At 34.7% G+C, this 27,874-nt stretch overlaps 2 protein-coding genes across 2 annotated transcripts in view; one reads left to right on the forward strand and one right to left on the reverse strand.

Annotated features, from left to right (window-relative positions):
• On the reverse strand, window positions 1-12,121 carry orc5 (origin recognition complex, subunit 5). Its single transcript, XM_073838878.1, has 15 exons — window positions 11,970-12,121; window positions 11,523-11,639; window positions 10,308-10,400; window positions 8,289-8,474; window positions 7,348-7,422; window positions 7,014-7,125; window positions 6,500-6,630; window positions 6,287-6,335; window positions 4,085-4,175; window positions 3,928-3,980; window positions 2,169-2,281; window positions 2,002-2,049; window positions 1,788-1,898; window positions 1,129-1,241; window positions 1-303 (listed from the first exon to the last, which is right to left on the reverse strand). The coding sequence occupies exons 2-15, from the start codon at window positions 11,634-11,636 to the stop codon at window positions 258-260; spliced, it is 1,335 nt and encodes a 444-aa protein (XP_073694979.1). The 5' UTR covers window positions 11,637-11,639; window positions 11,970-12,121; the 3' UTR covers window positions 1-257.
• Window positions 12,122-12,310: 189 nt separating this feature from the next.
• Window positions 12,311-27,874, forward strand: part of lhfpl3 (LHFPL tetraspan subfamily member 3) — a 70,929-nt gene continuing 55,365 nt past the window's right edge. The window contains exon 1 of the mRNA XM_073838879.1: window positions 12,311-13,960. Within this exon, the coding sequence (XP_073694980.1) occupies window positions 13,534-13,960 (427 nt within the window). The 5' untranslated portion in view covers window positions 12,311-13,533. The remainder of the gene's footprint in view (window positions 13,961-27,874) is intronic.

Consider the following 27,874-nt stretch of genomic DNA (forward strand, 5'->3'; position numbering starts at 1 on the left):
TATAACAAACTATACAGTATTTATTAGACCAATTTTAGGTTGTGTCACACATTAACACACCAAACCCATCAAAATTCCCTATGAGAAAAGAGTCTGTTGTATAAACTGTGAGTATTTTCCCATGGTGACATCTGATTGAAGTAATAAACGCAGGAAATGTCCTGTAACAATTTATCCTGCAGTCCATTCACGTCCATAATTCCAAGTGATGTGATTTTGTCCAATTTGATGCTTGCTTCATATCCACTGCAAGAGGATCACAGGAAGTCATACAGATACCGCACCGCATCGAAGCCTACAGTTCTAGAATGAAAAACACATAAATAGTCAACAAGCTAGCACACAACCAAACTACTTTATGTACATCTAATAGTTAATAAATCCAATCAAAGACACTGTTTACACCTGGAATTAAAGGGATAGTTCACCCAAAAATGACAATTCTGTCAATAATTATTGACCCTCATGTCGTTCCAAACCCGTAAGACCTTCGTTCATCTTCGGAACTCAAATTAAGATATTTTTGATGAAATCAGAGTGCTTTCTGACCCTGCATAGACATCAATGCAACTACCACGCTCAAGGTCCTTAAAATAGTCTGTGTGGCATCAGTGGTTAAACTGTAATTTTGTTTTCTTTGTGCACAAAAAAGTATTCTCATAGCTTTATTAAATAACAGTTGAACCATTGATGTCACATGGACTATTTTAATGATGTCCTTACTACCTTTCTGGGCCTCAAACATTGTAATTGCGTTGTCGTCTATGCAGGGTCAGAAAGCTCTCAGATTTCATCAAAAATATTTTAATTTGTGTTCCAAAGATGAAAGAAGGTCTTACAGGTTTAGAAAGACATGAGGGTGAGTAATTAATGACAGAATTATCATTTTTGGGTGAACTATCCCTTTTTAGGTAATATGGTCGCAAATGGTCAAAACCAAGTTCTTGTGTAGTGTAATGTGTATGACAAAGACAAAATGAGACATCCTCCACTTGAAATCTGATCAGCAGTCATAGAAAATGCAAGTTTCTACCAGTGATCTTTCTTGTCTGACCGCTTCTGATTGGATCACAAGACAGGTTGAGATCAAGGCCTAAAGGTCTAACAATCTCACACACATTCACACACCTGGAGATCGCAAGAATGAAGTCCAGTGAAACTGCGCATTTGTATTTGGGTGAGTCCAGCTGGTCATCATGGCCCACCTGAGAGAGAAGCTGCAGAGTGACTAGAGACGAAATCTGTAAGACAGAAAGCAAACTATGAATTCTTTTTTTCCCCAAGTATAAAATGTCATAATATCTAATTTAAGTTCAATAGTTATTCAAGCTTTATGGGCTGCCAATTTGTGTTCCATAGGAAACTTTATTAAGAAAAGTTATTAAAATATAAATGTCACACAATGAGTCACACAGGCAGTTAACCTTAAGAAAACAAACACGGTTATTATGCTTGCTTTCAAACCAGTTCTAAATGACACAAGCACTTCTAAAGACTGGAAGTCACAATTTGAAAAAGATAAATAGATTAATCAATACAAGCTGTTAATTTATCTAGGAAAGCTAATTACAGCATTTTGATCATTTATAAAAAAAAAAAAAAAAATTAAAAAGATGAAACACTGCCACCCAGTGTCCAAAATGATTCCAAGACTTGCTTATGCTGCCACATTGTACATAAATCATGTCTTATTGCCTCGAATGAGCGAATTATAATGAATGGCATGGTCTGTTATTATCTGAAACGTAATTATTTGCCAAACCTCATCATTTGATCAATTGAATTACCTGTGAGAAGATACTGGCTGTAGGTGCAACTCTGCTATCAACCACACTGTAGAATATGGCCAACAGTCTGTCAAGAGGAAAAGGCTTCGGTCCCAACAGATGGTTACTAGTCTGCAGCAAAAAGGCAAAATCAGAGGGAAAAAAAGATAGATGACATTAATAAATCTGCAGGAGGAACAGTGATGAACATTAAGCAACAGAAGCAACTTCTCACCTTCTCATGTTTCTTCAAGAAATTCGTTTTTTTAATTTTCCCGTGACTCTGAAACAAAGACAAGCTTTTTGTTAAGTGATCACATGATTTATAAAGATGCATTCATGATTCAATTAAGACCTAGTTGTTTGTAGATAATATGGGAAGATCAGAATGCTCTAATTCACCTTGAGAAAGAAGCGTCGGTCTGTGCGTGCCGGGTTAAAGGATGCCAGGTATGCAGCAATCAGCAGAAACTTGGAGTAATATGGCAGCTCTATGTGAGCATGTGCTGATAAACCTACAGGAAGAGAAAAATACTTCTCATTGGCTAATATTAGCAAAGGAAATGGATTTCTATTTGGTAGAAAAAGAACAAAGATACAGGTAAATTACAATTAATTTTAAATTAAATTTAAAAAATTCTAAAAATTCTAGTCTAAAAATTACTGTCTAAAATGGACTCTGTTTGCTATTAACATTTTTTTTTAATATAAATTAAGATTTCATAAACAAGACAAACGTTTTTCGACAGTAAGATTTTTAATGTTTAAAGTCTCTTTTGCTCACCAAGCCTGCATTTATTTGATCCAAAGCACAGCAAAAACTGTAAAATTTTGAAATATTTTTACTATTTAAAATAACTGTCTTCTATTTAAAAATCAAAGCTGAATTTTAGCATCCTTACTGCAGTCACATGATCCTTCAGCAATCATTCTAATATGCTGAATTGCTGTTCAAGAAACATTTATTATCAATATTTAAAATAGTTGAGTACATTTATCTGAAAAATAAATTTGTTACATTATAAATGTCTTTATCATCACTTTTGATCAATTTAAAGCAACCTTGCTAAATAAAAGTATAAATTACTATAATTTCTTTCACAAAAAAATAAATACAATTAAAAATAAATAAATATATACACATATATAAATATATAGTATGCTGTAAAGATGCTGAAAATGTAGCTTTAATCACAGGAATAAACCACATTTTAAAATGTATTCAAATAGAAAGCAATTATTTTAAATAGTAAAAATATTTCACAATATTACTGCTTTTGCTGTATTTTGGATCAAATAAAAGGAGGCTTGGTGAGCAGAAGAGACTTCTTTATAAAAAAACATTCAGAGTGACACTAATTTGCATGTTATTTAAAATTAAATGAAAATGTATAAAAGTTTAAATTCATTTGAAATATAAATTTAGTGTTTTTTGACTCACCTAAGTAGGAATGAATGATCTTTATACATAATTTCATAATTCTGCTGTCTTTGAAATATGATTAAAGTGTACTGCAGAACTGACAAGCAGTAAATGCTAAATTAAATAAAATATATTAAATAAATATATACTTTAATGCTTTAACGTTATTTCTGTTGAAATCTGTATGTAATGTACTTAATTACATTTGTAATTTAGTGCATTTAAAATATATTAATATAAAATAATAACATGACAGTTATTATAAGTACTTTTAGTATTGGGCAATACCCTTTTTATCATTTACTAGGTAGTGCACTTTAAGTGTAATTTAGTGTAAGAAACAATCATTAGAGTGTTAATGAAGTAATTGCATTATCAGCGAACACAGTTTTTAAAATATACATTTAGGATTTGAGATAAAACTAAGTACTTATTTTTGACAAGAGTAGGGTTGTTCAAATCCCTAACCTTTAGGCTGATAATAACAACAACAGTGATGATGCTGACCTTAAACACACCACTATCAAACTATTGTGAAATATGACTCATCTGGGCAGCCCATCAGCTAATGTGTGGTCAGAGAGTTGATAAAAGTAGAAAACTTGGCAGTCTATCCGAGAAAAGCACTGGATCATTTTTAGCAGCCCTACGCAATGCCAGCAGATGGTCCGTGAGGGCATGACTGAGGCCTTTGCTGGCCTGTCTGAGCATGCAGAGTGTGTGTGTCTGTCTATGTACCTCTGAGGGTTGTGGCCTCCTTCTCATCCATCTGCTGCTGCTCCCATTGCAAGCTGATTGCAGTAAAGCAAAGCACACTCACTGATTGATGTGACATACAACTTAAGCACAATCTCAACTGTGAGCACTCTTCAGAAATCACACAGTGATAACAGACCTGGACACCTCTCGGAGGTAAACCGTCTGCATGGCTCGCTGCAGATGGGGCTCAATGTTTTTCCATAACTTGTGGATATCACTCTCTTTGGCTAAAGGAAGGAAAAAAAAGATTATTTTCAACACTGTATACTCAAAGAAGGAGCATAATATATTTAAAGGGGTAGATCGCTCAAAAATGAAAATCAAGAAAGTCTTCAGTGAATAATGACTTCACATTTGGTGTGTCTACGACCCTACGATTTCGTGATGCCTAAAACACGGACGGAATTACAGAATCCAGTCATAAAAATGGAATTTAATGTATAACGCGGAATGACACAGAATTTTTTCAAAGTTCAGATGAATTAATCAAAAGTAAGTCATTACACTTACATCAAATCGTGTTATGGACTAGTATCTGTATATATTAAGCAGAAAAAATACCATTTAAATATGAATCCAGCATGTTCTGCATGTCTCTGTAAATGAATGACGCAGACGTGTGGTTTTATTTACTACACACATACAATGCTACTATTACTACTAAAATGAAACAAAATATTTTTTAAAAGGAACAACCAAACAGCATTTCTTCCATGTTTTAATTTTAATAGTAAATTGTTTGCCAAAAAAAGTTTTATTTTTATTAATTTTAATAATTAAAAGATACATAAAAAGAATATTTTATGGCTAAAAATGTAGAAAAAAAATACAACAGAACATTTCTGAGGGGGTAAAAATAAAAAGGTTATTTTAAAACTATTAAATTAATTTGTTTTAATGCATTCAAATTATTAGACATGCTAAAACAGAATCTGATAACAATAAAACATGGCCCTTAACATGTAATTGTTGTTAAAAATTTTAATAAACTGATGTGAAATTTTATGTTTCATGATTTTAATTAATTAGACATGCTTTATAATCAATAAAATTAAATTGAACCATTAAAAATGAGTCAAGAAAAATTAAAACAGAAAACAACGAGAAAAAAAAAAGTAAAATGAATTTCTCACACAAAATGGCATATGAATTAGGAACAATGATACACTACTTCAAAGGAATATTTCGCCTAAAAATGAAAATTTGCTAAAAATGAATTTACCCTTCCAAGATATATATTTTTTTTTATCAGAACAGACATGAGCATTTAGCATTACTTCACTTGGTCACCAATGGATGCTCTACAGTGAATGGGTGCCGTCAGAATGAGAGTCCAAACTGCTGATAAAAGCATCAAAATAATCCACAAGCCAGCCACACAACTCCTGTCCATCAATTAATGTCTTGTGAAGCTCTGTAAAAAAGCTCTGTATTTCTAAAAAACAAATCCATCATTAAGATGTTTTACCTTCAATTTTGATGTGACGAGACAACAGGGGACAAACTTTTTTCACTGGAGAAAGCATTATTATGGATTATGGACTGGTATTTTGGCCAGAACCGATGTTTAAGGTTAAAATGCCATAATGTTGCATTTATTTCTTACAAACATGCAGCTTCTGACTTCACAAGATGGACTGGACTTAGGTGGACTGGTGTAATGTCAATTATTGTGACATTTTTATAGGGCTGGGTGTCGTTCAAACATTTTCAATACCAATACCTTGAATTCGATACCGGTTCCTGAACAATACTTTTTTCGATACCGATTCTAAGAAATCCATTTTCACAAGATTACATTACACATTATCGCCGAAAAAACGTTGGTTTTTATTAACTTTGGTTAACTTTTTTCGGTAGTTTACTGTGTGTAATAACAAAAACATTCATTTCAGTGATAAAAATAAACCCAAAACACGTTTATTCGTTTGAGTTTTCCCTCTTTTCCTCGCTTTCCTTCTCTTTTAAATAGCTTGCCTTGTAAAATCTGCGTGCACATTTTAATTTTACTGTACAATTAGCAGCAATTTGCTGTTAATTTAATTCAAGCAACAACAAAACACAACATCAAACTCATAAAACTTTCATTACCAAAACGGTTTCATTCGGTACAAGTACTGAGTTCGGTACCCAACCCTACATTTTCTGGTATATTTTTCAGCAAAATTACAATTTTAGGGTGAATTACCCCACCTTTTTGTTCAAATTAAGAAGAGGAATACAGGTTTCAGACAACACAAGGGTGTGTAAATTACAGAATTTATATTTTTGGTTATACATTGCCTTTAAATTGAAAGATTAAATTTAAGTATCACTCAGATGTGTATAAATATTTTACCTTCTCCTTTCTCCAGGGGTTCACAGAACTTTGAGAAATTCAGGACAGCCTGTTAAAATTTTAAACAGCATATTTTAGTATATTTAGCATTTTAGTACCACCTAATATATTGTCTTTTTGCACAAAGCAAAAACACTTGCTACGTCACAAAAAACTACAAAATAACTGATGTTTGTTGCTGTAGACTTAGTTTAAAGGCAAGTATGATCTCACCAGGTGCCTGAGCTCTCTTAGATCTCTGCATACTGAGAAGAAGACCCCCAGCAGGATGTTTATGTAGGAAGCGTAGAGCTCAGGTGTGTAGGATGGGTGATGATCCTGAGACAAAATCTGCACAAGCTCCGCTGAGAGACCAGAAAAAAGGATTTTAGACAATTCATACATCCGTTCAAGTATTAAATATCCTAGGCCCTGTTTGACCTGGGATTAACGGTCATCTCAGGTAAGAGCCTCTGATTTTGTGATTGTGTTACTGTATGTTGAAAAAGCACAAAAAAGCCTAAAAGAGTTGACAAATGTAGTGGAATTTTAATCTCATCACAAATGTGACGTTTCCAGGAGAATAATCATTGTTATATAAAACGGGGATATTGGGATATTGACAAATTACATGACCTCACCGGTCAGTTCGTGCTACAATTATATAATAAATAAAAAGCTCTTTATTACATAATCAACATGTGTCATGTGATTCCCATCTTTCACTGTGATGGTCTTACATGCTTACCTTTACTGTAGTCTGGAAAATTAAAGAGCAGAGGTTCGAAGCAGCCAGTGTTGGGCCGAAACTTTTCCCACACAATTTGACTGAGCAGGATGACGGTCACATTATCATGTACCTGCCAAAGGGTGTGAAAATGAAAATGTTCAATTAAGTCTCTTTATAGCTATTCTCCAACGAATAACGATGAGTATTAACAAGTAAAGTCTCCATAAAGTCTCCACCAGAGGTCAGATAAAGTAGAATGAAGAAAAGAGAATTTGCTTATCAGACATCAGACTATATAAAGAGCAAGTATTTGACTTGATGCAGTACAACATTTGTTAAAATGAGTGCATACCAGTTCCTGTAGGCGCAAAAGAGCAGGAAGTAGGCTGAAATCCATATCTCTCAAGCGTTCAGCTCTGTCCAGAATCTACAGGGACATTATATAACACTGCGTCACATTAATGCACATCTTTAATATACAGTGCCTTGCGAAATTATTATTATACACTCGAAATTTAGCTCAGGAGCATTCATATTGCTTCTAGATGTTACTACACTTCAAGTGGAGTTAAACTGTGGCAAATTCATTTGAATGAGTATGATTTAGAAAGGCACACACCTCTCAGAAAAGATCTAACAGCTGAAAATGCATATCAGAGCAAAAGCTAAGTCCTAAAGTCAAGATAACTGTCTGTAGAGCTCAGTCACAGACTTGCGTTAAGGCAATGATTTAGGGAAGAGTTCAGAAAAAAATCTGCTGCATTGAAGGTTCACAGAAGCATTATCCATAATGGAAGACGATTGGAACAACTAGGACTCTAGAAAATGTCTGCCAGCCCCCATCCAAGCTGACAGAGCTTGAGAGGTGAAAAGGAAGAGGCAAAGAATGGCAGATAATTGCCAAATGCAGATGCGCAAAGCTTGTCACATCATACCCAAAAAGACTTGAAGCTGTAAAGGTGCTTCAACTATGTACTGAGTTAAGGCTATGAATACTTATGCAACGTACTTATTTCAGTGTTTTATTTTTAATAAATTTGTAAAATTTGCAAATCTGGCTTTTGCTTTGTCATTATTATGGTGTATGGAGTGTAAATTGGTGTGGGGAAAAACTAATTTAAAGCAGTTTAACATAATGCTGCAACAAAACGTGACAAAAATGAAGGGGTATGAATACTTTTGCAAGGCACTGTATACCTAAAAATATGTATCACTCTGACAAAACTCAAAACATAATATCTCAGCAATATTATATTACATATTATATATAATAATAAACTTAAATAAACGTACTATATAGCGTGTCTGAGTGGCAGGTGAGTTGGAGCTCATCTGTTTGTACAGTCGCACAAAATCTGATAAGGAAGGGCAACGGGGAAGCAATGCTGCAGCATCGGGCCCAAAAAAGGCAGTCAACACCTGGCGATAGAGAAGCCCACTGGATACACACTCAACACAGTCCACTGATGCATGGGGGAGCTGAAACACACACAAAACTTTAGTCATTGTCTTCCACCTATTTTTACAATGAGTACACACATTAACTCAAAGCAACTTTTAATACACTTACTACAGTACCATGCTCTTTTGAAAAAAAAAAAACCCCACTGAGTTCAAGCTGGAACCTTTAGTTACAAACCAATATTTTCAAATCACCTCTGCAATCACTTTTAAAGGCTGGAAAACACTACAGGATGGGGTGTGCGATATATGAAATTAACTATATGCTATTTAACATTATCGAGTATATTGCAAAAACCAAACAAAAACACACCCAGACAGTGAAGGCATACAGTTAACGTTAAGTGACTTACATTTTAGACACAACGGTTCCTGTTTTTCGACAACAAAAATAGTTTTAATGGTTTTAAACCATCTCTGAGTAACACACTATAGTGTTTCGTTACTGAATTAATCAGCTGTTTGAACTAATCGGTTCAATGAATGGCTCAATGACTCACTCATGCAGTGATTTGCTGCCATTAGTTTTATATTGAAGTATATTCCCTTTTTTTCTAAATCATTTTAAATATCAGTATTAAACTTTTTTTTTTTTTTACTTTTTACATACAAACCACTTTATAAGCAGCTTTTGTGCCACCTCTGTATTGCAAAAACAAATTTTGTTGATACTGATTTTATTTGATTGGTAGCAGCCCTATAATGTCTTACTATTTGAATTTATTGATTACATTTAGAAATTTGACACATACATACATTTAATTAGGTTTAGAAAAATCGGCTTTAAGTCAAGTCAAGTCACCTTTATTTATATAGCGCTTTTAACAATACAGATTGTGTCAAAGCAACTTCACAGTATTTAAACAGCACAATAGTGTGTAGTGTTCATTTGACTTCTTTATTAAAGGGTTACGAAACCCCAGACAACTTTTTCTGAGATTTTAGCACAAGTGTTTGTGTTGCACATCATAGAAAGGAACGTTGGCATCTGTTAATAATGATTGTTAGAGATAACTAGTTAATTTTGAGCTTTTTTGCGCTATTTTCATGTTCCGGGTTTAAAATCTACACTGGGCTGACGTCACCGTTTGTGACGCGGCGATGGACTATATTACATCGATGACGTGTCGGTGTATCATAAATATTCATGACGCTGCGTGTTCTTATCCTATGAGAAGTCGATTCGCTTAATTATTCACGACAGCGTGTGCTGATTTGCTGTGGAAGGCGCTTCAGACTGTGAGATTGCGTACATTAGCTGAGAGGAACGTTCATGGATGAAAGAGAGTGTAAGAGTTCGGCACACGCGATTCATTCATAAAGTAAGTGTAAGCGGTTTTCCTTGACGCAACCCATCAAAAGGCTTATATAAACGCGGCAAAATAAGCCTTAACAGTTATTAGAGGTTCAACAGTGTGTTCATATATATGTTTTCGATGCATAGTGCAAATGGATGTGCATTTATTTGTGTTTTAAACTCGTGGTGAGCGAAATGAAACCCAAAGTTGTCTGTGTTGTCATTCTCCCCTCTCCTCCACGCCCACTTTTGCAGCATTTTTCAAAACTGTGGTGAGAGTAGCCAGTGCTGAAACAGGGGGGTTTCATTACCCTTTAAGAAGTCAAATGAAAATATGTTTAATACATGTATAATAATACATGTTTGATGTCCCCAGACTGGGCAAATTCATAGTCTGCAGCTAAAAAAAAAACTAATTCACAATGAACTTTTCAGTGAAATCTGTCAAGTCAAATGCACAAAATCTGCAGACTGGTTCTGACTTTCAGCAACTAGTATTGACATATGTTGTGTAGTGTATTCCATAAATGAACCACACCTTTTCATGATCTTACCTCCAGATCTTTCATGATGGAGAGCACCACATGACTCTTTCCTGTTGCTCTGTGGCCATAGATGAAGACTGAAGGATAACTGTATTGATCTGGCTGGTAATAGATAAAGAAACCAAAGCTTAAATTAATTGCAAGACATGTTTAATATACATATAAACTTTTTTGAACAGTAAGATTTTAATGTTTTTTAAAGAAGTCTCTTTTGCTTACCATACCTGCATTTATTTGATCCAAAGTACAGCAAAAAAGAGCACAATTGTGAAATATTTTTACTATTTAAAATATTTTAAAATGTAATTTATTCCTGTGATTTCAAAGATTATTTTTTTAGCATCATTACTTCAGTCACATGATCCTTCAAAAATAATCATAATATTCTGATTTGCTGCTCAAAAACATTTATTATAATTATTATTATGTTGAAAACAGCTGAGTAGATTTTTTTAGGTTTCTGTGATGAACAGAAAGTTCAGAAGAACAGCACCGAAATAGAAATCTTTTGTAACATTATAAATGTCTTTATAATCACTTTTGATCAATTTAAAGCACTCTTGCTAAATAAAAGTATTTATTTCTTTGCCCCCAAAAAACGATACTTCCTTTTGAATAGTATAGCGCATGCTACAAAATATTTTTATTTCAGATAAATGCAGATCTTTGGATCTTTCTATTCATCAAAGAATCCCAAAAAAAAAAACGTACTCAACTGTTTTAAATATTGATAAGAACAGCAAATCAGCATTAGAATGATTTCTGAAGTATCATGTGACACTGAAGACTGGAGTAATGATGCTGTGAATTTAGCTTTGATCACAGGAATAAATTACATTTTAAAACATATTCAAACAGAAAGCAGTTATTTTAAACAGTAAAAATAATCCACAATATTGCAGCTTCTGTTGTATTTTGGATCAAATAAGCGCAGGTTTGGTGAGCAGAAAAACATTAGAAACCTTACTACTCAAAAACTTTTGACTGGTAGTATATATATATATACTATGTGTGTGTGTGTGTGTGTGTGTGTGTTTCTTGGCTTGCTATTTAACAATATCAATATCACACACAGTTGGAAGACGTAGTAGTCCCAGTCCATATACAGTAGTGCTCTTAATTGAAATTGACATTTTAATTGAATAATATAATAAGACATAATATAACAATGTAACAATCTTTTTAAATGAAATAAATAAATAAAAACAAAGGTATTTATCTCACCTGTCCCATGAGTGACAGCAGTGAGGTCAGCTGTGTCTCTCTGCATGGCAGTCTGTCAGCCAAAGAGCGCAGTGTGTCCTCAGGATAACCAGGACACTGCAGTGTTACAGACATCCTCTGTTCATAATAAAACATCTGTATTAGTGTAACGTAATAAAAAACCCGTATGTTGCAGTTTTCAGCATTTCAGACTAGAGTTAGAAATGATAAGAAACAGCTGAAAAGCAAAACGTGCTTGCGTTGAAAAAGTGACTCAAAGGTCTGTAAACATTATCTTTATCAAAAAGCTGAAAAGGACAAAAATCCGACGCATAGGCATTCATTTGAAGCACATACATAAACAAATAATAACATTGTGAATAATATTTACACGTGTTCAAACAAACAAATCGCTTCGTTAAAAGTCATTTTTTAAAAGATACTAGTCGAAACAAGCATCATAAATACCTATACTTCAGCAGATATTTTTTAATGAACGTTAGTTTTGAGGTAACGTTACAGATATTTCTCCCTGCAGCATAAACTTCACATCAGTTTCCCCGCGCGGTTCACAACGGACGTCACAAATCTGCGTCACTTCCGTACACGGCTCTGGGATTTGTAGTTCTTCATATTTTAATTCCCAACGCTCTTGAATTTAATTTTTAAACGTTTAAAACCGAGCCTCCATATTATCATGCACCTGAAAGTCAAAAGAGACATGTGAATTCAGACGTAATTTTAGGGAACAAATGTATTCTACAGGGATGCAAGCGTCTCTTCATCTGCTATGCGGACGGGAGTGACAGACGCAGACTGAATATTCGGGTGTGCCAGAAATCTGCGCTGTTCGCTCGAGCGCTCTCCATCCCCGCGAGCGCGTCTCATTGAGGTCTACACGCGCGGCATGAATCTCATCCCAGCATTTATTTGCCCAGACGACATCACTGTGGTCAGGTGTAATGTGTTTTCTTGCTCTGAGATGTGCGCACAGGATTAAATCGGATGGAGCAGCGGTACGCCGTTAAGCCAGTAACCGAGAGGAGAGCGATATTTGCGTATTGCAACTGAACTGTCTGTGCGTGTAAATCTGAAAAGAATGGACACGCAAAATATGATGCAGTGCAAGTGTCGTCATCCGAACATCCGTTATTTCTCTTAAACGCAAGAGCAAGGCGAGATTTATCACGAAAAGTCCTTCATAGTCTCGTGGAAACAAGCCATTGGACTGTATAAGGTAGATTACTGTTTATATACGTCTATATTGCAATAGATAAACGTCTTTGATCTCTTAAGGCTTGGTTATTCGCAAACCATCTCAGTATTATTAATTTATTCGGGTCATCATTAAGTATTCATACTGACATTTCCGTTGGGAATATTATCTCTGATGCACTGGAATGCGTCTTCTTCATATGAGCTGTGTCTTCGTATGAGTTCAGTCATTATTTTTGCTGTCCCAAGTGTGATTATTCACCTTAATGAGATTGCTTGGCTAAATGATGCAGATGCATAGAGGCTGAATGAGAAGAGAGCATCATTGGAGTCACGGACAGACTGCCACATCCACGCTGAACGAATCACTGTGACATCTGGCACTAAAACTGCTTAGTCTGTCGCGACATCTGTGAGCTGTTCTGTCTGTACTCAAGTTTACGTGGCACCCCAGGCAACATCCAGAGAGGACCGAGTCCGGATTGAATCCACAGACGACCAAAGTCTAAACTAAATGCATCTGATCTGACTCCAGACGCATTCAGACTGGACCTGAATCAAGTCTCAATCTAGATTGGATCTGAATCCAGACTGAAATCCATCTGGACTGAATCCAGACAGGCCCTGAATGTAAACTGAATCCAGATAGAACCTAAATCTAGACTGGACCAGGAATGCTCAGGATCTGAATTCATATATCCTGGTTGAATCCAGACAGGGCCTGATATCTAAATCCAGACTAAACACAGGTTGAACCTAGTCAACTGTAGGGGCCCTGAGTCCTATTTGAAACCATAAAAAAGTACTGAATCCATCTATGATCCCTGGGACACCTGCAACGATGCTCCCAGCCACGGAGGCAGCCAAGATCTACCAGACCAACTATGTCAGGAACTCTCGTGCCATCGGGGTCCTGTGGGCCATCTTCACCATCCTCTTCGCCATCGTCAACGTGGTATGTTTTGTTCAGCCCTACTGGATCGGGGACGGCATGGACACGCCACAGGCCGGCTACTTTGGCCTCTTTCACTACTGCATAGGGAGCGGAATGTCCCGGGACCTGACGTGCCAGGGGAGCTTCACAGAGTTTGGCTCCATCCCGTCTAGCGCCTTCAAAGCTGCGTCCTTCTTCATTGGGATGTCCATGGTGCTCGTCCTCTCCTGCATCGGCTGCTTCGCCTTCTTCTTCTTCTGCAGTACAGCCACTGTGTATAAGATCTGCGGGTGGATGCAGCTGGCAGCAGGTGAGTGAGTAACTATGCATCATTTGGAGGTTTCCCAGTGCCTACTGAAGAATGAGTAACCGAGAGCCAAGAGTGTAATATGAATATTGGCATATCATATAATAATCTATTTTTTTAAAAACACATTTAGGATGCTTTAAGTGATCAAAAGTGGCAGTAAAGACATTTAAAATTTATTTACTTTTTTTTTAGCACCAAATCATCATATTAAAATGATTTCTGAAGGATCACGTGACACTAAAGACAGAACTAATGGCTGCTGAAAATTCAGCATTGCCTGACAGGAATAAATTACATTATAAAACATATTTAAATAGAACAGAAATAAATATTATATTACTGTTTTACTGTATTTTGATCAAATAAATACACTTTTGAACAGTAGTGTACATGTTTAAATTCTAAATACAAAGATTTGCAGCCATTTTTGGTCCATTTTTTTTATACATACAGTGTCTTGCAAAATTATTCATACCCCTTCATTTTTTTCACATATCAATTTACACTCCTTACTCCATAATGGGAAAGCAAAAATAGGTTTTTAACATTTGTGCAAATTTATTAAAAGTAAAAAACTGAAAAGATCCTGTTGCATAAGTATTCATACCCTTTTCTTGGACACTTGAAATTTAGCTCAGGAGCATTCATATTGCTTCTAGATGTTACTACACTTCGAGTGGAGTTAAACTGTGGCAAATTCATTTGAATGACTATAATTTAGAAAGGCACACACCTCTCAGAAAAGGTCTAACAGCTGAAAATGCATATTAGAGCAAAGTCCTGAGGTCAAGATAACTGCTTGTAGAGCTCAGTCACAGACTTGCGTTAAGGCAATGATCTAGGGAAGAGTTCAGAAAAAAATCTGCTGCATTGAAGGTTCACAGAAGCATGTAGCCTCCTTTATCCATAATGGAAGACGATTGGAACAACTAGGACTCTAGAAAATGTCTGCCAGTCCCCATCCAAGCTGACAGAGCTTGAGAGGTGAAAAGGAAGAGGCAAAGAATGGCAGATAATTGCCAAATGCAGATGTGCAAAGCTTGTCACATCATACCCAAAAAGACTTGAGGCTGTAAAGGTGCTTCAACTATGTACTGAGTTAAGAGTATGAATACTTATGCAACGTACTTATTTCAGTGTTTTATTTTTAATACATTTGTAACATTTGCAAATCTGGTTTTTGCTTTGTCATTATTATGGTGTGTGGAGTGTAAATTGATGTGGGGAAAAACTAATTTAAAGCAGTTTAACATAATGCTGCAACAAAACAAAATGTGAAAAAAAAAATGAAGGGCACTGCAAGGCACTGTATGAACCTCAGATGTTTAATTATAATGCATTTGGGCATCACTGTATATGTTTTAGATATACTTAATTTATTAGTATTATTTAAATGTTTAGTTGTTGTTATTTTTTAATAAAACAAACCTAGTTTCTATCAAAGATTTCAGCCATTAATTTAAATACTCCATTAATAGCCATTAACTGTAATGAATTTTACACTGCCATCCTTATGAATACTACTAAGCAGTCTTTTTGGTGCATCCCCCAAATGTGATGCTTGTAGAAAAACATTTTTTAAATCAGACCCCAAGATTATGCGCACTACTTTGTTATCCTTTAAACATACTGTATGAGCATGGTGAGAAAATGAGTTTGGGCACTAGACGTGTCTTCTCCTTCTGTAAAGAAAGAAAACAACTGCAGATAGGCTTAGTCAGTTTATCCTTCCCCAGCTGACCAATGCTGAACGTGTCCTTAATATTTGTGATAGATGCTTTTAGTAGTAATTTTATGTTGTTAAATGGCCTGGGAGAGTTGGTTTTGGTTGTGTTGTGCTCTAAAAGCTTGTATTTAATAGGAGTAGAATCTATGAAATGAGCAGATGAGAGAGCTCAAGATGTGTGAACTGCATCTGCACACATTGCTTTCATCTGAAGGCTTTGGCTTCAAAGGACTGCATGAGTAGAGTCAGCAGTAAGAACATATATTGCCCTGTATGCTAATATTTACGTCTCTCTAACTCACTTCTTTTGGTTCTGTTTCATTTGTATTCTTGGCAGCGTCAAGAAGTTTAAAAGCTCCAGGGTTCCATTTAGTTTGATGCATTTTCAGGAATGACTGACCACCCTCTCTGAATGTGTATGTGTCTAGTGGACTGTGCACTGTCGATTGGTTTTTGCTATGCACCACAGGAGAATATGTTCTAAACACATCCAGCCAAATTTTTCAAAATGTCGAGCGCTCTGTAAGCATTTCATTTTTTCACCGAAAGGAGAAAGACAGGGGTTGTCTATTTTTGTGCCTGGCATCAGGGATTTCAGGTGAGTTTTGAAACTAACTCACAGTTGTGGACAAATTACTGTCATAGGTGGCCAATGTGTAGCTGCCAGAGCAAAATGACACATGATGTTCTTGCGACCTTGTGTATTACTGTAGCTGTTTATAGAGAACAATTCTGTCATCATTTACTCACCCTCATGTCATTCCAAAGCCATATGATTTTTTCCTTCTGTGAAACACAACAGGAGATGTTTATGGAAGCCTGTCATGATAAAAAAAAAAGTCAATAGTCAGAAGTGCGAGAATAAAACTGGCAATTGCAAGAAAAAAAGTCAGAATTGCGAGATTAACCTTGCAAATTGCAATAAAACAAATCAGAATTGTGAGACAAACTATTTTAACTTATTTTAACTGAACTTATCGCATTTGCAAGTTTATATCTCACAATTCTGACTTTATAACTCACAACTGTGAGTTTGTCACACAATTGTACAAAAAACCTGGCAGAATTGCCTGTTTGTATCTCACAATTCTGACTTCATTATGCGTAATAGCATGTTTATATCTCACAGTTCTGATAAAAAAGTCTGCAAGGTTGTATTATGCAATCTTGAGAAAAAGTCAGAATTGTGAGATGTAAACTATTCTGACTTTATTTCCCACAATTGCAAGTTTATATCCTGCAATTCTGACTTTATATCTTACAATAGCGAGTTAATATCCCATAATTCTTATTTATTTCTCACAATTGCAAGTTTATATTCCATAATTCGAACTTTGTATCTTGCAATTTCAAGTTTATATCTCGCAATTCTGACTTTATAGCTCGCAACTGTGAGTTTATACTGTGAGCATTTCTCTTTATAACTCGCAACTGCGAGTATATATCCCGTGATTCTGACTTTATTTCTCACAATTGCGAGTTTATATCCCCTAATTCTGACTTTTTTCTCGCAATTGCAAGATTATATCTCATAGTTCTGACTTTATAACTCGCAACTGCAAGTTTATATCCTGTAATTCTGACTTTATCTCACAATTACAAGTTTATACCCCTTAATTCTGACTTTATTTCTCGCAACTGTGAGTTTATATCCTGTAATTCTGACTTTATTTCTCGCAACTGTGAGTTTATATCCTGTAATTCTGACTTTATTTCTCGCAACTGTGAGTTTATATCCTGTAATTCTGACTTTATTTATCGCAACTGTGAGTTTATATCCTGTAATTCTGACTTTATTTCTCGCAACTGAGTTTATATCCCGTAATTCTGACTTTATTTCTCACAATTGCTTTGTATCTTGCAATTGCAAGTTTATATCCCGTAATTCTGACTGTATCTCACAATTACAAGTTTATACCCCTTAATTCTGACTTTATTTCTCGCAACTGTGAGTTTATATCCTGTAATTCTGACTTTATTTCTCGCAACTGTGAGTTTATATCCTGTAATTCTGACTTTATTTCTCGCAACTGTGAGTTTATATCCTGTAATTCTGACTTTATCTCACAATTACAAGTTTATACCCCTTAATTCTGACTTTATTTCTCGCAACTGTGAGTTTATATCCTGTAATTCTGACTTTATTTCTCGCAACTGTGAGTTTATATCCTGTAATTCTGACTTTATTTCTCGCAACTGTGAGTTTATATCCTGTAATTCTGACTTTATCTCACAATTACAAGTTTATACCCCTTAATTCTGACTTTATTTCTCGCAACTGTGAGTTTATATCCTGTAATTCTGACTTTATTTCTCGCAACTGTGAGTTTATATCCTGTAATTCTGACTTTATTTCTCGCAACTGTGAGTTTATATCCTGTAATTCTGACTTTATTTATCGCAACTGTGAGTTTATATCCTGTAATTCTGACTTTATTTCTCGCAACTGAGTTTATATCCCGTAATTCTGACTTTATTTCTCACAATTGCTTTGTATCTTGCAATTGCAAGTTTATATCCCGTAATTCTGACTGTATCTCACAATTACAAGTTTATACCCCTTAATTCTGACTTTATTTCTCGCAACTGTGAGTTTATATCCTGTAATTCTGACTTTATTTCTCGCAACTGTGAGTTTATATCCTGTAATTCTGACTTTATTTCTCGCAACTGTGAGTTTATATCCTGTAATTCTGACTTTATCTCACAATTACAAGTTTATACCCCTTAATTCTGACTTTATTTCTCGCAACTGTGAGTTTATATCCTGTAATTCTGACTTTATTTCTCGCAACTGTGAGTTTATATCCTGTAATTCTGACTTTATTTCTCGCAACTGTGAGTTTATATCCTGTAATTCTGACTTTATTTATCGCAACTGTGAGTTTATATCCTGTAATTCTGACTTTATTTCTCGCAACTGAGTTTATATCCCGTAATTCTGACTTTATTTCTCACAATTGCTTTGTATCTTGCAATTGCAAGTTTATATCCCGTAATTCTGACTGTATCTCACAATTACAAGTTTATACCCCTTAATTCTGACTTTATTTCTCGCAACTGTGAGTTTATATCCTGTAATTCTGACTTTATTTCTCGCAACTGTGAGTTTATATCCTGTAATTCTGACTTTATTTCTCGCAACTGTGAGTTTATATCCCGTAATTCTGACTTTATTTCTCACAATTGCTTTGTATCTTGCAATTGCAAGTTTATATCCCGTAATTCTGACTGTATCTCACAATTACAAGTTTATACCCCTTAATTCTGACTTTATTTCTCGCAACTGTGAGTTTATATCCTGTAATTCTGACTTTATTTCTCGCAACTGTGAGTTTATATCCTGTAATTCTGACTTTATTTCTCGCAACTGTGAGTTTATATCCTGTAATTCTGACTTTATCTCACAATTACAAGTTTATACCCCTTAATTCTGACTTTATTTCTCGCAACTGTGAGTTTATATCCTGTAATTCTGACTTTATTTCTCGCAACTGTGAGTTTATATCCTGTAATTCTGACTTTATTTCTCGCAACTGTGAGTTTATATCCTGTAATTCTGACTTTATTTATCGCAACTGTGAGTTTATATCCTGTAATTCTGACTTTATTTCTCGCAACTGAGTTTATATCCCGTAATTCTGACTTTATTTCTCACAATTGCTTTGTATCTTGCAATTGCAAGTTTATATCCCGTAATTCTGACTGTATCTCACAATTACAAGTTTATACCCCTTAATTCTGACTTTATTTCTCGCAACTGTGAGTTTATATCCTGTAATTCTGACTTTATTTCTCGCAACTGTGAGTTTATATCCTGTAATTCTGACTTTATTTCTCGCAACTGTGAGTTTATATCCTGTAATTCTGACTTTATCTCACAATTACAAGTTTATACCCCTTAATTCTGACTTTATTTCTCGCAACTGTGAGTTTATATCCTGTAATTCTGACTTTATTTCTCGCAACTGTGAGTTTATATCCTGTAATTCTGACTTTATTTCTCGCAACTGTGAGTTTATATCCTGTAATTCTGACTTTATTTATCGCAACTGTGAGTTTATATCCTGTAATTCTGACTTTATTTCTCGCAACTGAGTTTATATCCCGTAATTCTGACTTTATTTCTCACAATTGCTTTGTATCTTGCAATTGCAAGTTTATATCCCGTAATTCTGACTGTATCTCACAATTACAAGTTTATACCCCTTAATTCTGACTTTATTTCTCGCAACTGTGAGTTTATATCCTGTAATTCTGACTTTATTTCTCGCAACTGTGAGTTTATATCCTGTAATTCTGACTTTATTTCTCGCAACTGTGAGTTTATATCCCGTAATTCTGACTTTATTTCTCACAATTGCTTTGTATCTTGCAATTGCAAGTTTATATCCCGTAATTCTGACTGTATCTCACAATTACAAGTTTATACCCCTTAATTCTGACTTTATTTCTCGCAACTGTGAGTTTATATCCTGTAATTCTGACTTTATTTCTCGCAACTGTGAGTTTATATCCTGTAATTCTGACTTTATTTCTCGCAACTGTGAGTTTATATCCTGTAATTCTGACTTTATCTCACAATTACAAGTTTATACCCCTTAATTCTGACTTTATTTCTCGCAACTGTGAGTTTATATCCTGTAATTCTGACTTTATTTCTCGCAACTGTGAGTTTATATCCTGTAATTCTGACTTTATTTCTCGCAACTGTGAGTTTATATCCTGTAATTCTGACTTTATTTATCGCAACTGTGAGTTTATATCCTGTAATTCTGACTTTATTTCTCGCAACTGAGTTTATATCCCGTAATTCTGACTTTATTTCTCACAATTGCTTTGTATCTTGCAATTGCAAGTTTATATCCCGTAATTCTGACTGTATCTCACAATTACAAGTTTATACCCCTTAATTCTGACTTTATTTCTCGCAACTGTGAGTTTATATCCTGTAATTCTGACTTTATTTCTCGCAACTGTGAGTTTATATCCTGTAATTCTGACTTTATTTCTCGCAACTGTGAGTTTATATCCCGTAATTCTGACTTTATTTCTCACAATTGCTTTGTATCTTGCAATTGCAAGTTTATATCCCGTAATTCTGACTGTATCTCACAATTACAAGTTTATACCCCTTAATTCTGACTTTATTTCTCGCAACTGTGAGTTTATATCCTGTAATTCTGACTTTATTTCTCGCAACTGTGAGTTTATATCCTGTAATTCTGACTTTATTTCTCGCAACTGTGAGTTTATATCCTGTAATTCTGACTTTATTTATCGCAACTGTGAGTTTATATCCTGTAATTCTGACTTTATTTCTCGCAACTGTGAGTTTATATCCTGTAATTCTGACTTTATTTCTCACAATTGCTTTGTATCTTGCAATTGCAAGTTTATATCCCGTAATTCTGACTGTATCTCACAATTGCAAGTTTATATCCCATATTTCTGACTTTATTTCTCACAACTCCTGTAATTCTGACTTAATTTCTCACAATTGCGAGTTTATATCTCGCAATTCTGACTATATTTCTCAGAATTGCAAGTTTATATCTCACAATTTTGACTTTATAGCTAGCAATTATATCTCGCAGTTCTGACTTCATAACTCATAACTGTGAGTTTATATCCCATAATTCTGATTTTATATAATTGCAAGTTTATATCTCATAATTCAGATTTTATAATTCGCAACTGCGCGATTAAATCATACAGTTCTGAGAAAAAATGTCAGAATTGCCTGTTTATATCTTCCAAATTCTGACTTTATTTCTCACAATTACAAGTTTATATCTCACAATTCTGACTTTATATGGCACAACTGCAAGTTATATTATGCAATTCTGACTTCATAACTCATAATTGTGATTTTTTTTTTATTTGTATTTTTTATACAAGGACAATGCATATTAACATGACAAGTCAAAATATACCAGAGTTAGCCAAAAGGCTAATTTTCATCTGCAGTCCTAGGCCAGATGTACAACAGGCAACCTAAAAATACAATGCAAATACAACAATTTAATCAAAACATAACAAAATATTATAACATAATACAACAAACCCTACAATTTCCAAAAGCAACACAAAAGAGAGGAAAAAAAATAAAAATAAAAAAAACAATAATGTTGACATATTTGCATGCTAAAAAGCCAAGTTTTATGTTTATATCCTGTAATTCTTTATATAACTCGCAACTGCATGATTATATCATTCAGTTCTGAGGAAAAAAGTCAGACTTGCCTGTTTATGTATTCCAAATTCTGAATTTATTACACGCAATTGCGAGTTTGTATCTCACGATTCTGAGAACTGCAAGATGTAAACTCACTATTGCAAAAAAAAAAGTGAGATAAAAAGTTTTTTCTATTTTATTCAGGCTTCCATATACATTTAACAGAATGTCCAGTAAGCTCTTTTTCATACAATAAAAAAATACAGAAGTCAACGGTCAAGTCTGTGTGCAAAAAAGCCAACATTTAATTAGTTATATGCTGAAAATCTATACCAGTTCTCATATCATTCCATAAGTTGAAATATCTAATAATCTAAAAAACAATAACACATATATATATATATATATATATATATATATATATATATATACATACACACACACACACACACACACACCTAATTTTAATAATATGAATTATATGATATGAAATTAATATAAACTATTTAACATGAGCATGGTGTCATTGATGCAAAAAAGCATTTGGTTCTTGCATGTCTTCTAGGATTTTATACTTATAAAGTAGCTTTCCCCTTGATCCTTGAGCCCATGAAATATGAGTGGTTGAGATCATTATATCTAAAGTGTGATTTGCAAGTTCAAGTCTTGCTCAACTGACAATTTTTTTAATGAACCAATTAAAAAGGCATTTGTCAGTGTATGTTTATTAGTAATGGCGGTGAATTCGGTTGCACTTTCAGAGGGGAATAACCTCGAGTAACTTACTGCAGCCGCTGTTTTCAGCAAATGTGGGAAAAAAAAGATTACATAATCAGATTTTTAAGGACGCCGGCAGCTTAACTGCAGATTTTTAGGGAGGGGGTGAAATCTAAATAGGTCTGAAATCGCCTATGGTGCCAAGTATGAATTCGAAAGTGCAAATAAAATTTGAAAGCCAAGGCAGATGGGAAGATTTAAAGAGTTTGCTTAAACTTTGATCTGGTTTTTATGGAAGTAAGTAAATCATATAGGTTTGGAATAATTCTAAGTACTGGTGAAGCTTTGTTTCTAGATGGTTCACATGTGGTGAACATTGACTTTTTGAGCTTGATCCCTTGGGGGAAAAAGGATTGATTGATTTTGAGGAAAATCTGAAAGAGCTATAAAGACATTAAGAAGCCGTCGAAAAAAGTTGTTGTTTCTCATACAGGTGAGATCTGAATGGATTTATCATAGGATTGTTTAAACAGCCTTTATGAGGTGCAAACTAGGATTAGCAGTTAGCGATAAAAAGCCCATTTGGCTTCTAATGGCTCATTGATCGGGTGAAACTCTCCTCAGAACAGCATGTATGTGGGTAATGAGAAACTAATGTTGTCACTGTTTACTTCTCACCGCCTTGAAGGAGCACAGTCAGCGCTGGTGGCCCTTGTGGGTCACACCAGACTGTAATCTGTTAAATTCAGACAGCACTGCATTGACAATTACCAACCACAAAATCACAACTGTGAAGACCTGCAGTGTGAATACAGTACAGAGCAAAGGAGGTGTTAATGGAATCGACCAGAAGTTAATATTTCAATGATAAACAATACACTGCAAATAAAACTAAAACAAAACGTCAGGCTTAAATCAGTCTGAATGGCTTGGTCACTCCTAAGAGCAATTACAAAATTATGCAACATATGGACATATGTACACATAGTGACCATAACGACAGAGGGTTATGAGCTCCACTAATGGAAGCAGGGCAGCACAGGGCAGCTTGTGAATGGAGAACTGACTGTACTTCATACTCAATGACTGAATCATTCAGTTCACTCTTGGCCTCCAATAAAACGCCCACTCTTCTATCTGTCTCTCTACTCTCTCCATACATTCTGCTGTATTCTAGAGCAACAGACGCTTTACTCTTCTCTGCATTTACTAACAAACACTACCTGATCTCATGATGAAAACATACCTGTGGGAACTTTTTCGCAAGATGCAAAATACGGAAGATTAAGTATGTACCACTGCAGTTTCCAACAGAAATGAACACTAGAGGCGGTAAAACAGAGAGCACTTCTAATCGTTTTTGTACACAGTTATGATTACAGCTCCATATGTTTCACTTTCTGGACATAACAAGCTTGCGAAGTAGCTCAGCTGACACAGAATTGGACTTAAGAGTAGGGCTGCTCAATTATGGCAAAAAATCATAATCACAATTATTTAACAAGATTATGACTGGGTCCAAAACATGTTGGACCCAGTTCCTAATCTTGGAACTACAACTATACTGTTGTATTTCTATCTTTAAGTTAATCACTAAAATAATGCATTATTTTAGTAATTAACTTCAAGATAGAAATACAACAGTATAGTTGTAGTTCCAAGATTAGGAACTACACTCCCATTCCGGTGTAATAGGTGTAATTAGTTCCCAGCTAGGTAACTGCCAATGTGACTGGCTTTTTTAAATTGTGACCGAACTTCAGGCACTGCGTGATATTACTGCGCCTGCTTCGGCCATATTACGGCAGCAAACTTCCTTGACTATTACGCCGGAATGGGAGTATAGTTCCTAATCTTATTGGCCTAGAAAATCACAGCTTTACATTTTCCGCCGGTATTAGTACACAATATAATTACAGAAGAGTCAAGATCTAAAAAGGACAAAAATTTATACTCGTTGGTCATTTTTGAACGTGATGCTATTGGTCTAATAGGATTCAATGATCTATGCTAAGCTATGCTAAAAGTGATATCGCCAGAACAGGAGAACGGCTGAATGGATTTCAAAAAGGTAAAACTCAACTTATTAACTCGGGGGGGGAGTTGGAGAATGAGCCTATTTCCAAAAAAAGTGTAGTGTTCCTTTAAGTAATGTAACTGATTACATTTGATTTCTTTTTGATTGGTTTTCTAACCTTTTAACAAATCATTTTAATCATTTTCATACACTTAAAGCAGCAAGAGATGGTTCTGAGTTTAAATACAGATTTAAAATTATAACAAGAATTTTTAACACACTGTAAAAAACTATTTGTTGAGTAATTTGTTACCCGACTGCCTTAAAATTTTGAGTTCAGTCAACTTGAAATGTTAAGTTGTACTAAGTTGATTCAACTCAAAATTTTAAGGAAGCTGGGTAACAAATTATTTTAACTTGACTCAGCAAATAGTTTTTTACAGTGCACAAGAAGAATTCAGAAGTATGTAACCCCCTTTGTAATTGTTAAAATTTTCATAACTAATTTAATAATTTGTCCTCAGTAACTGTAACAGTTTACAGTTAAATTTATTTTGTAATTAAATTACATTATAATTGACTGTTAACAAACAGCTTGATTGACAGTCGATCTGACCAGTCATAGCGCTGAATCCGCCATTATGTCTTACATAACTTCAGTGGACTTAAACTTGAAACATTGTGTGTATTGACGCCTTTCCACAGTTGTAGTAACACAGTTAAAAATACAGAGCAAAGAGGAAACTGACAGTTACTTCTAGTAGGAAACAAGGTCTCAGCTGTCAAAGTTTGGCTCCTTAATGTGTCGTGGAACCTCATTTCAAGTGGCACATCGACTGATCGTCTTTGTATTTACTTAAAGCACAAAATGAACATAAATGAACATCAGAACATATTTTATTTCAACCACTGCAAGACATCAATACACACAGTTTTTCAAGGTTAAGCCCATCAAAGTTAATCTATACTCTGCTTTTATTTGGTTTGTTGGACAAAATGGCAGATTCGGTGTTATGATTAGTGATTAGACAGATGATTAGACAGATCCCCCTGTCAATCAAACTCTTTGTGAAGGCTCAATTAAAATATCAATTTGTCATGTTTAAAATAATATATATTAAAGTTTTCTTGCATGCTAAACAAAAACCATTAATTAAAAACAATATTACTGAAATTCTAAATAAGTTGGACTCATGAACTCTTTACTTTACTTTCCTCTCATTATTTTTTCCTCTCATTTTTAATTGTCTAGTGGTTCCTGCATTATGTCAACACAAAGAGGTAATGGTTATTTCACAGTTTCCTGAAAATATTTAATCTTTATTTAGCACATGTGTGAATCATATCCGAGAGACAGACGAATCTCACACTAGTGGGAGTGAGAAAATGAGCTGCTTTTTTCCTCATATTTTTTGTGCTGAAAGACAGCAGGTGATATGCGATTACATTAAAATCCTAAAATTGGATACACTATATGAAACACAGCAAGTATTTGTTACACCCACTCAAGCAAAAAAACACCAAGAACAGGTTAAAAGAGCAAAAAAAATAGGGGTGTCATGCACATTTGTTTTTGAAGGAGCAGCTGCAGTCCAGGCTCAATTCTTCTTCTAAATAAAACATTTTGGTTTTTGTTTAGCATGCAAGGAAACCAACCCAGGCTCGTGAAAATGTCTGCCTCTGTTAAAATTGTCTTGAAGTCATAATTTTATGATTTTAATATAAACAAGCAACTGTGTGTAAATAATGCTTTATTAATCAAAACTCTACCTGTAAATCATACTTTGGCTGAAAAGGAATAAAAGTTGTCCAATGAGCCCATGTTGAAGAAACCCATGTCCCAACCTAATTTATAATTTAAAAATAATGAATTTAATGCAATCTCATTTTATTTTCAACTATTTTATTTTTACGTTTCGTTATTTATTTTCAAATGCTAGAAACACCCTTTTCTCTCTCTCTTTTTGTGAATAAAATCCATTTTTTGCTGCATTACTATGCAATAATTTATGTTTGTAATCCTCATCTTCATAACATATAACAAGCCTGTGGTGTAGAACATGATTGGCAGCTATAAATGAGAGGATGCTATAATTAAAAGTGCCTCTTTAGAGTTAAGTGTGAGCAGCTGACTTGACTGAGGACAGGGAACATCTGTTTGATCTAAACCACAAGACACAGTCTGCGACTGACATCAATGATGGCCTGATAGCTCAGAAAACTGAAAGAGAGGGAGGAAATAATCGCCTAGAGTGGCATATTTGACTCTCATTTTAATATTAAAAACCCTTTGAAATCAAAACTGGAGTTTTGTGGATTTTGGTACATATCTGTTAGCTTTAAGCCAGAGAGTAGCAAATAAATGCCAAGTTCTGTCATGAAACTCAGGATGGCGAAGGCTAAAGCAATCTGATAATATTCACAGCATTAAACTACTTGGCACAAGCTGATTGGTTCACATTGCATATGCAGCCAGTGAGCTTGCTGCCTTACATTTGCCTGAAACCCTCCACATCCCCAGCTCCACCTGTATAGATCTGTTATGGGCTTTAAAGCTTTTAAGCTTTAACTCTACAAACTCCAAACTCAGTCCAGATCTTCAGACTGATCTGACTCCAGTTGCTATATCTTTTCTAACTGATCGGACTTACGGTTTTCCTAAAAATGGCGATTAAAACTGGGAAAAGTCCTACAGATTTACATTGAAGGAATGTTCAAATGAGCCAACACTATTTAAACTCCAACTGTCAAAACTCCCAGAATCCTTTGAGACTCAATCAAACTTTCCTTCTATGTACTATTTCTAATCAATTTAAACTAATTTAAATTCATCCATCCATCTATCTATCTATCTATCTATCTATCTATCTATCTATCTATATATCTATCTATCTATCTATCTATCTATCTATCTATCTATATCTATATCTATCTATCTATCTATCTATCTATCTATCTATCTATCTATCTATCTATCTATCTATCCAGGCCTAGCAACTACAATCATGTTAGTGACATGCTAATCAGGCTAAAAACATGTTAACAACATCCTTATCATGCTAAAAACATGCTAGTAACTTGCTAATCATGCTAACAACAGGCTACTTATGCTACCATTATGCTAGACATTATAATCATGCTAGTAACATGCTACTAGCAGGCTAATCATGTTAGAAACATGCTAACGACATGCTAATCATGCTAGTAAAATGCCAACAACATGCTAATTAGGCTAGATACATGTTAATGATGCTAGTAACTTGTTAATCATGCTAG

The sequence above is a fragment of the Garra rufa genome, chromosome 4, assembly GCF_049309525.1.
Source record: "Garra rufa chromosome 4, GarRuf1.0, whole genome shotgun sequence".
Lineage (NCBI taxonomy): Eukaryota > Metazoa > Chordata > Actinopteri > Cypriniformes > Cyprinidae > Garra > Garra rufa.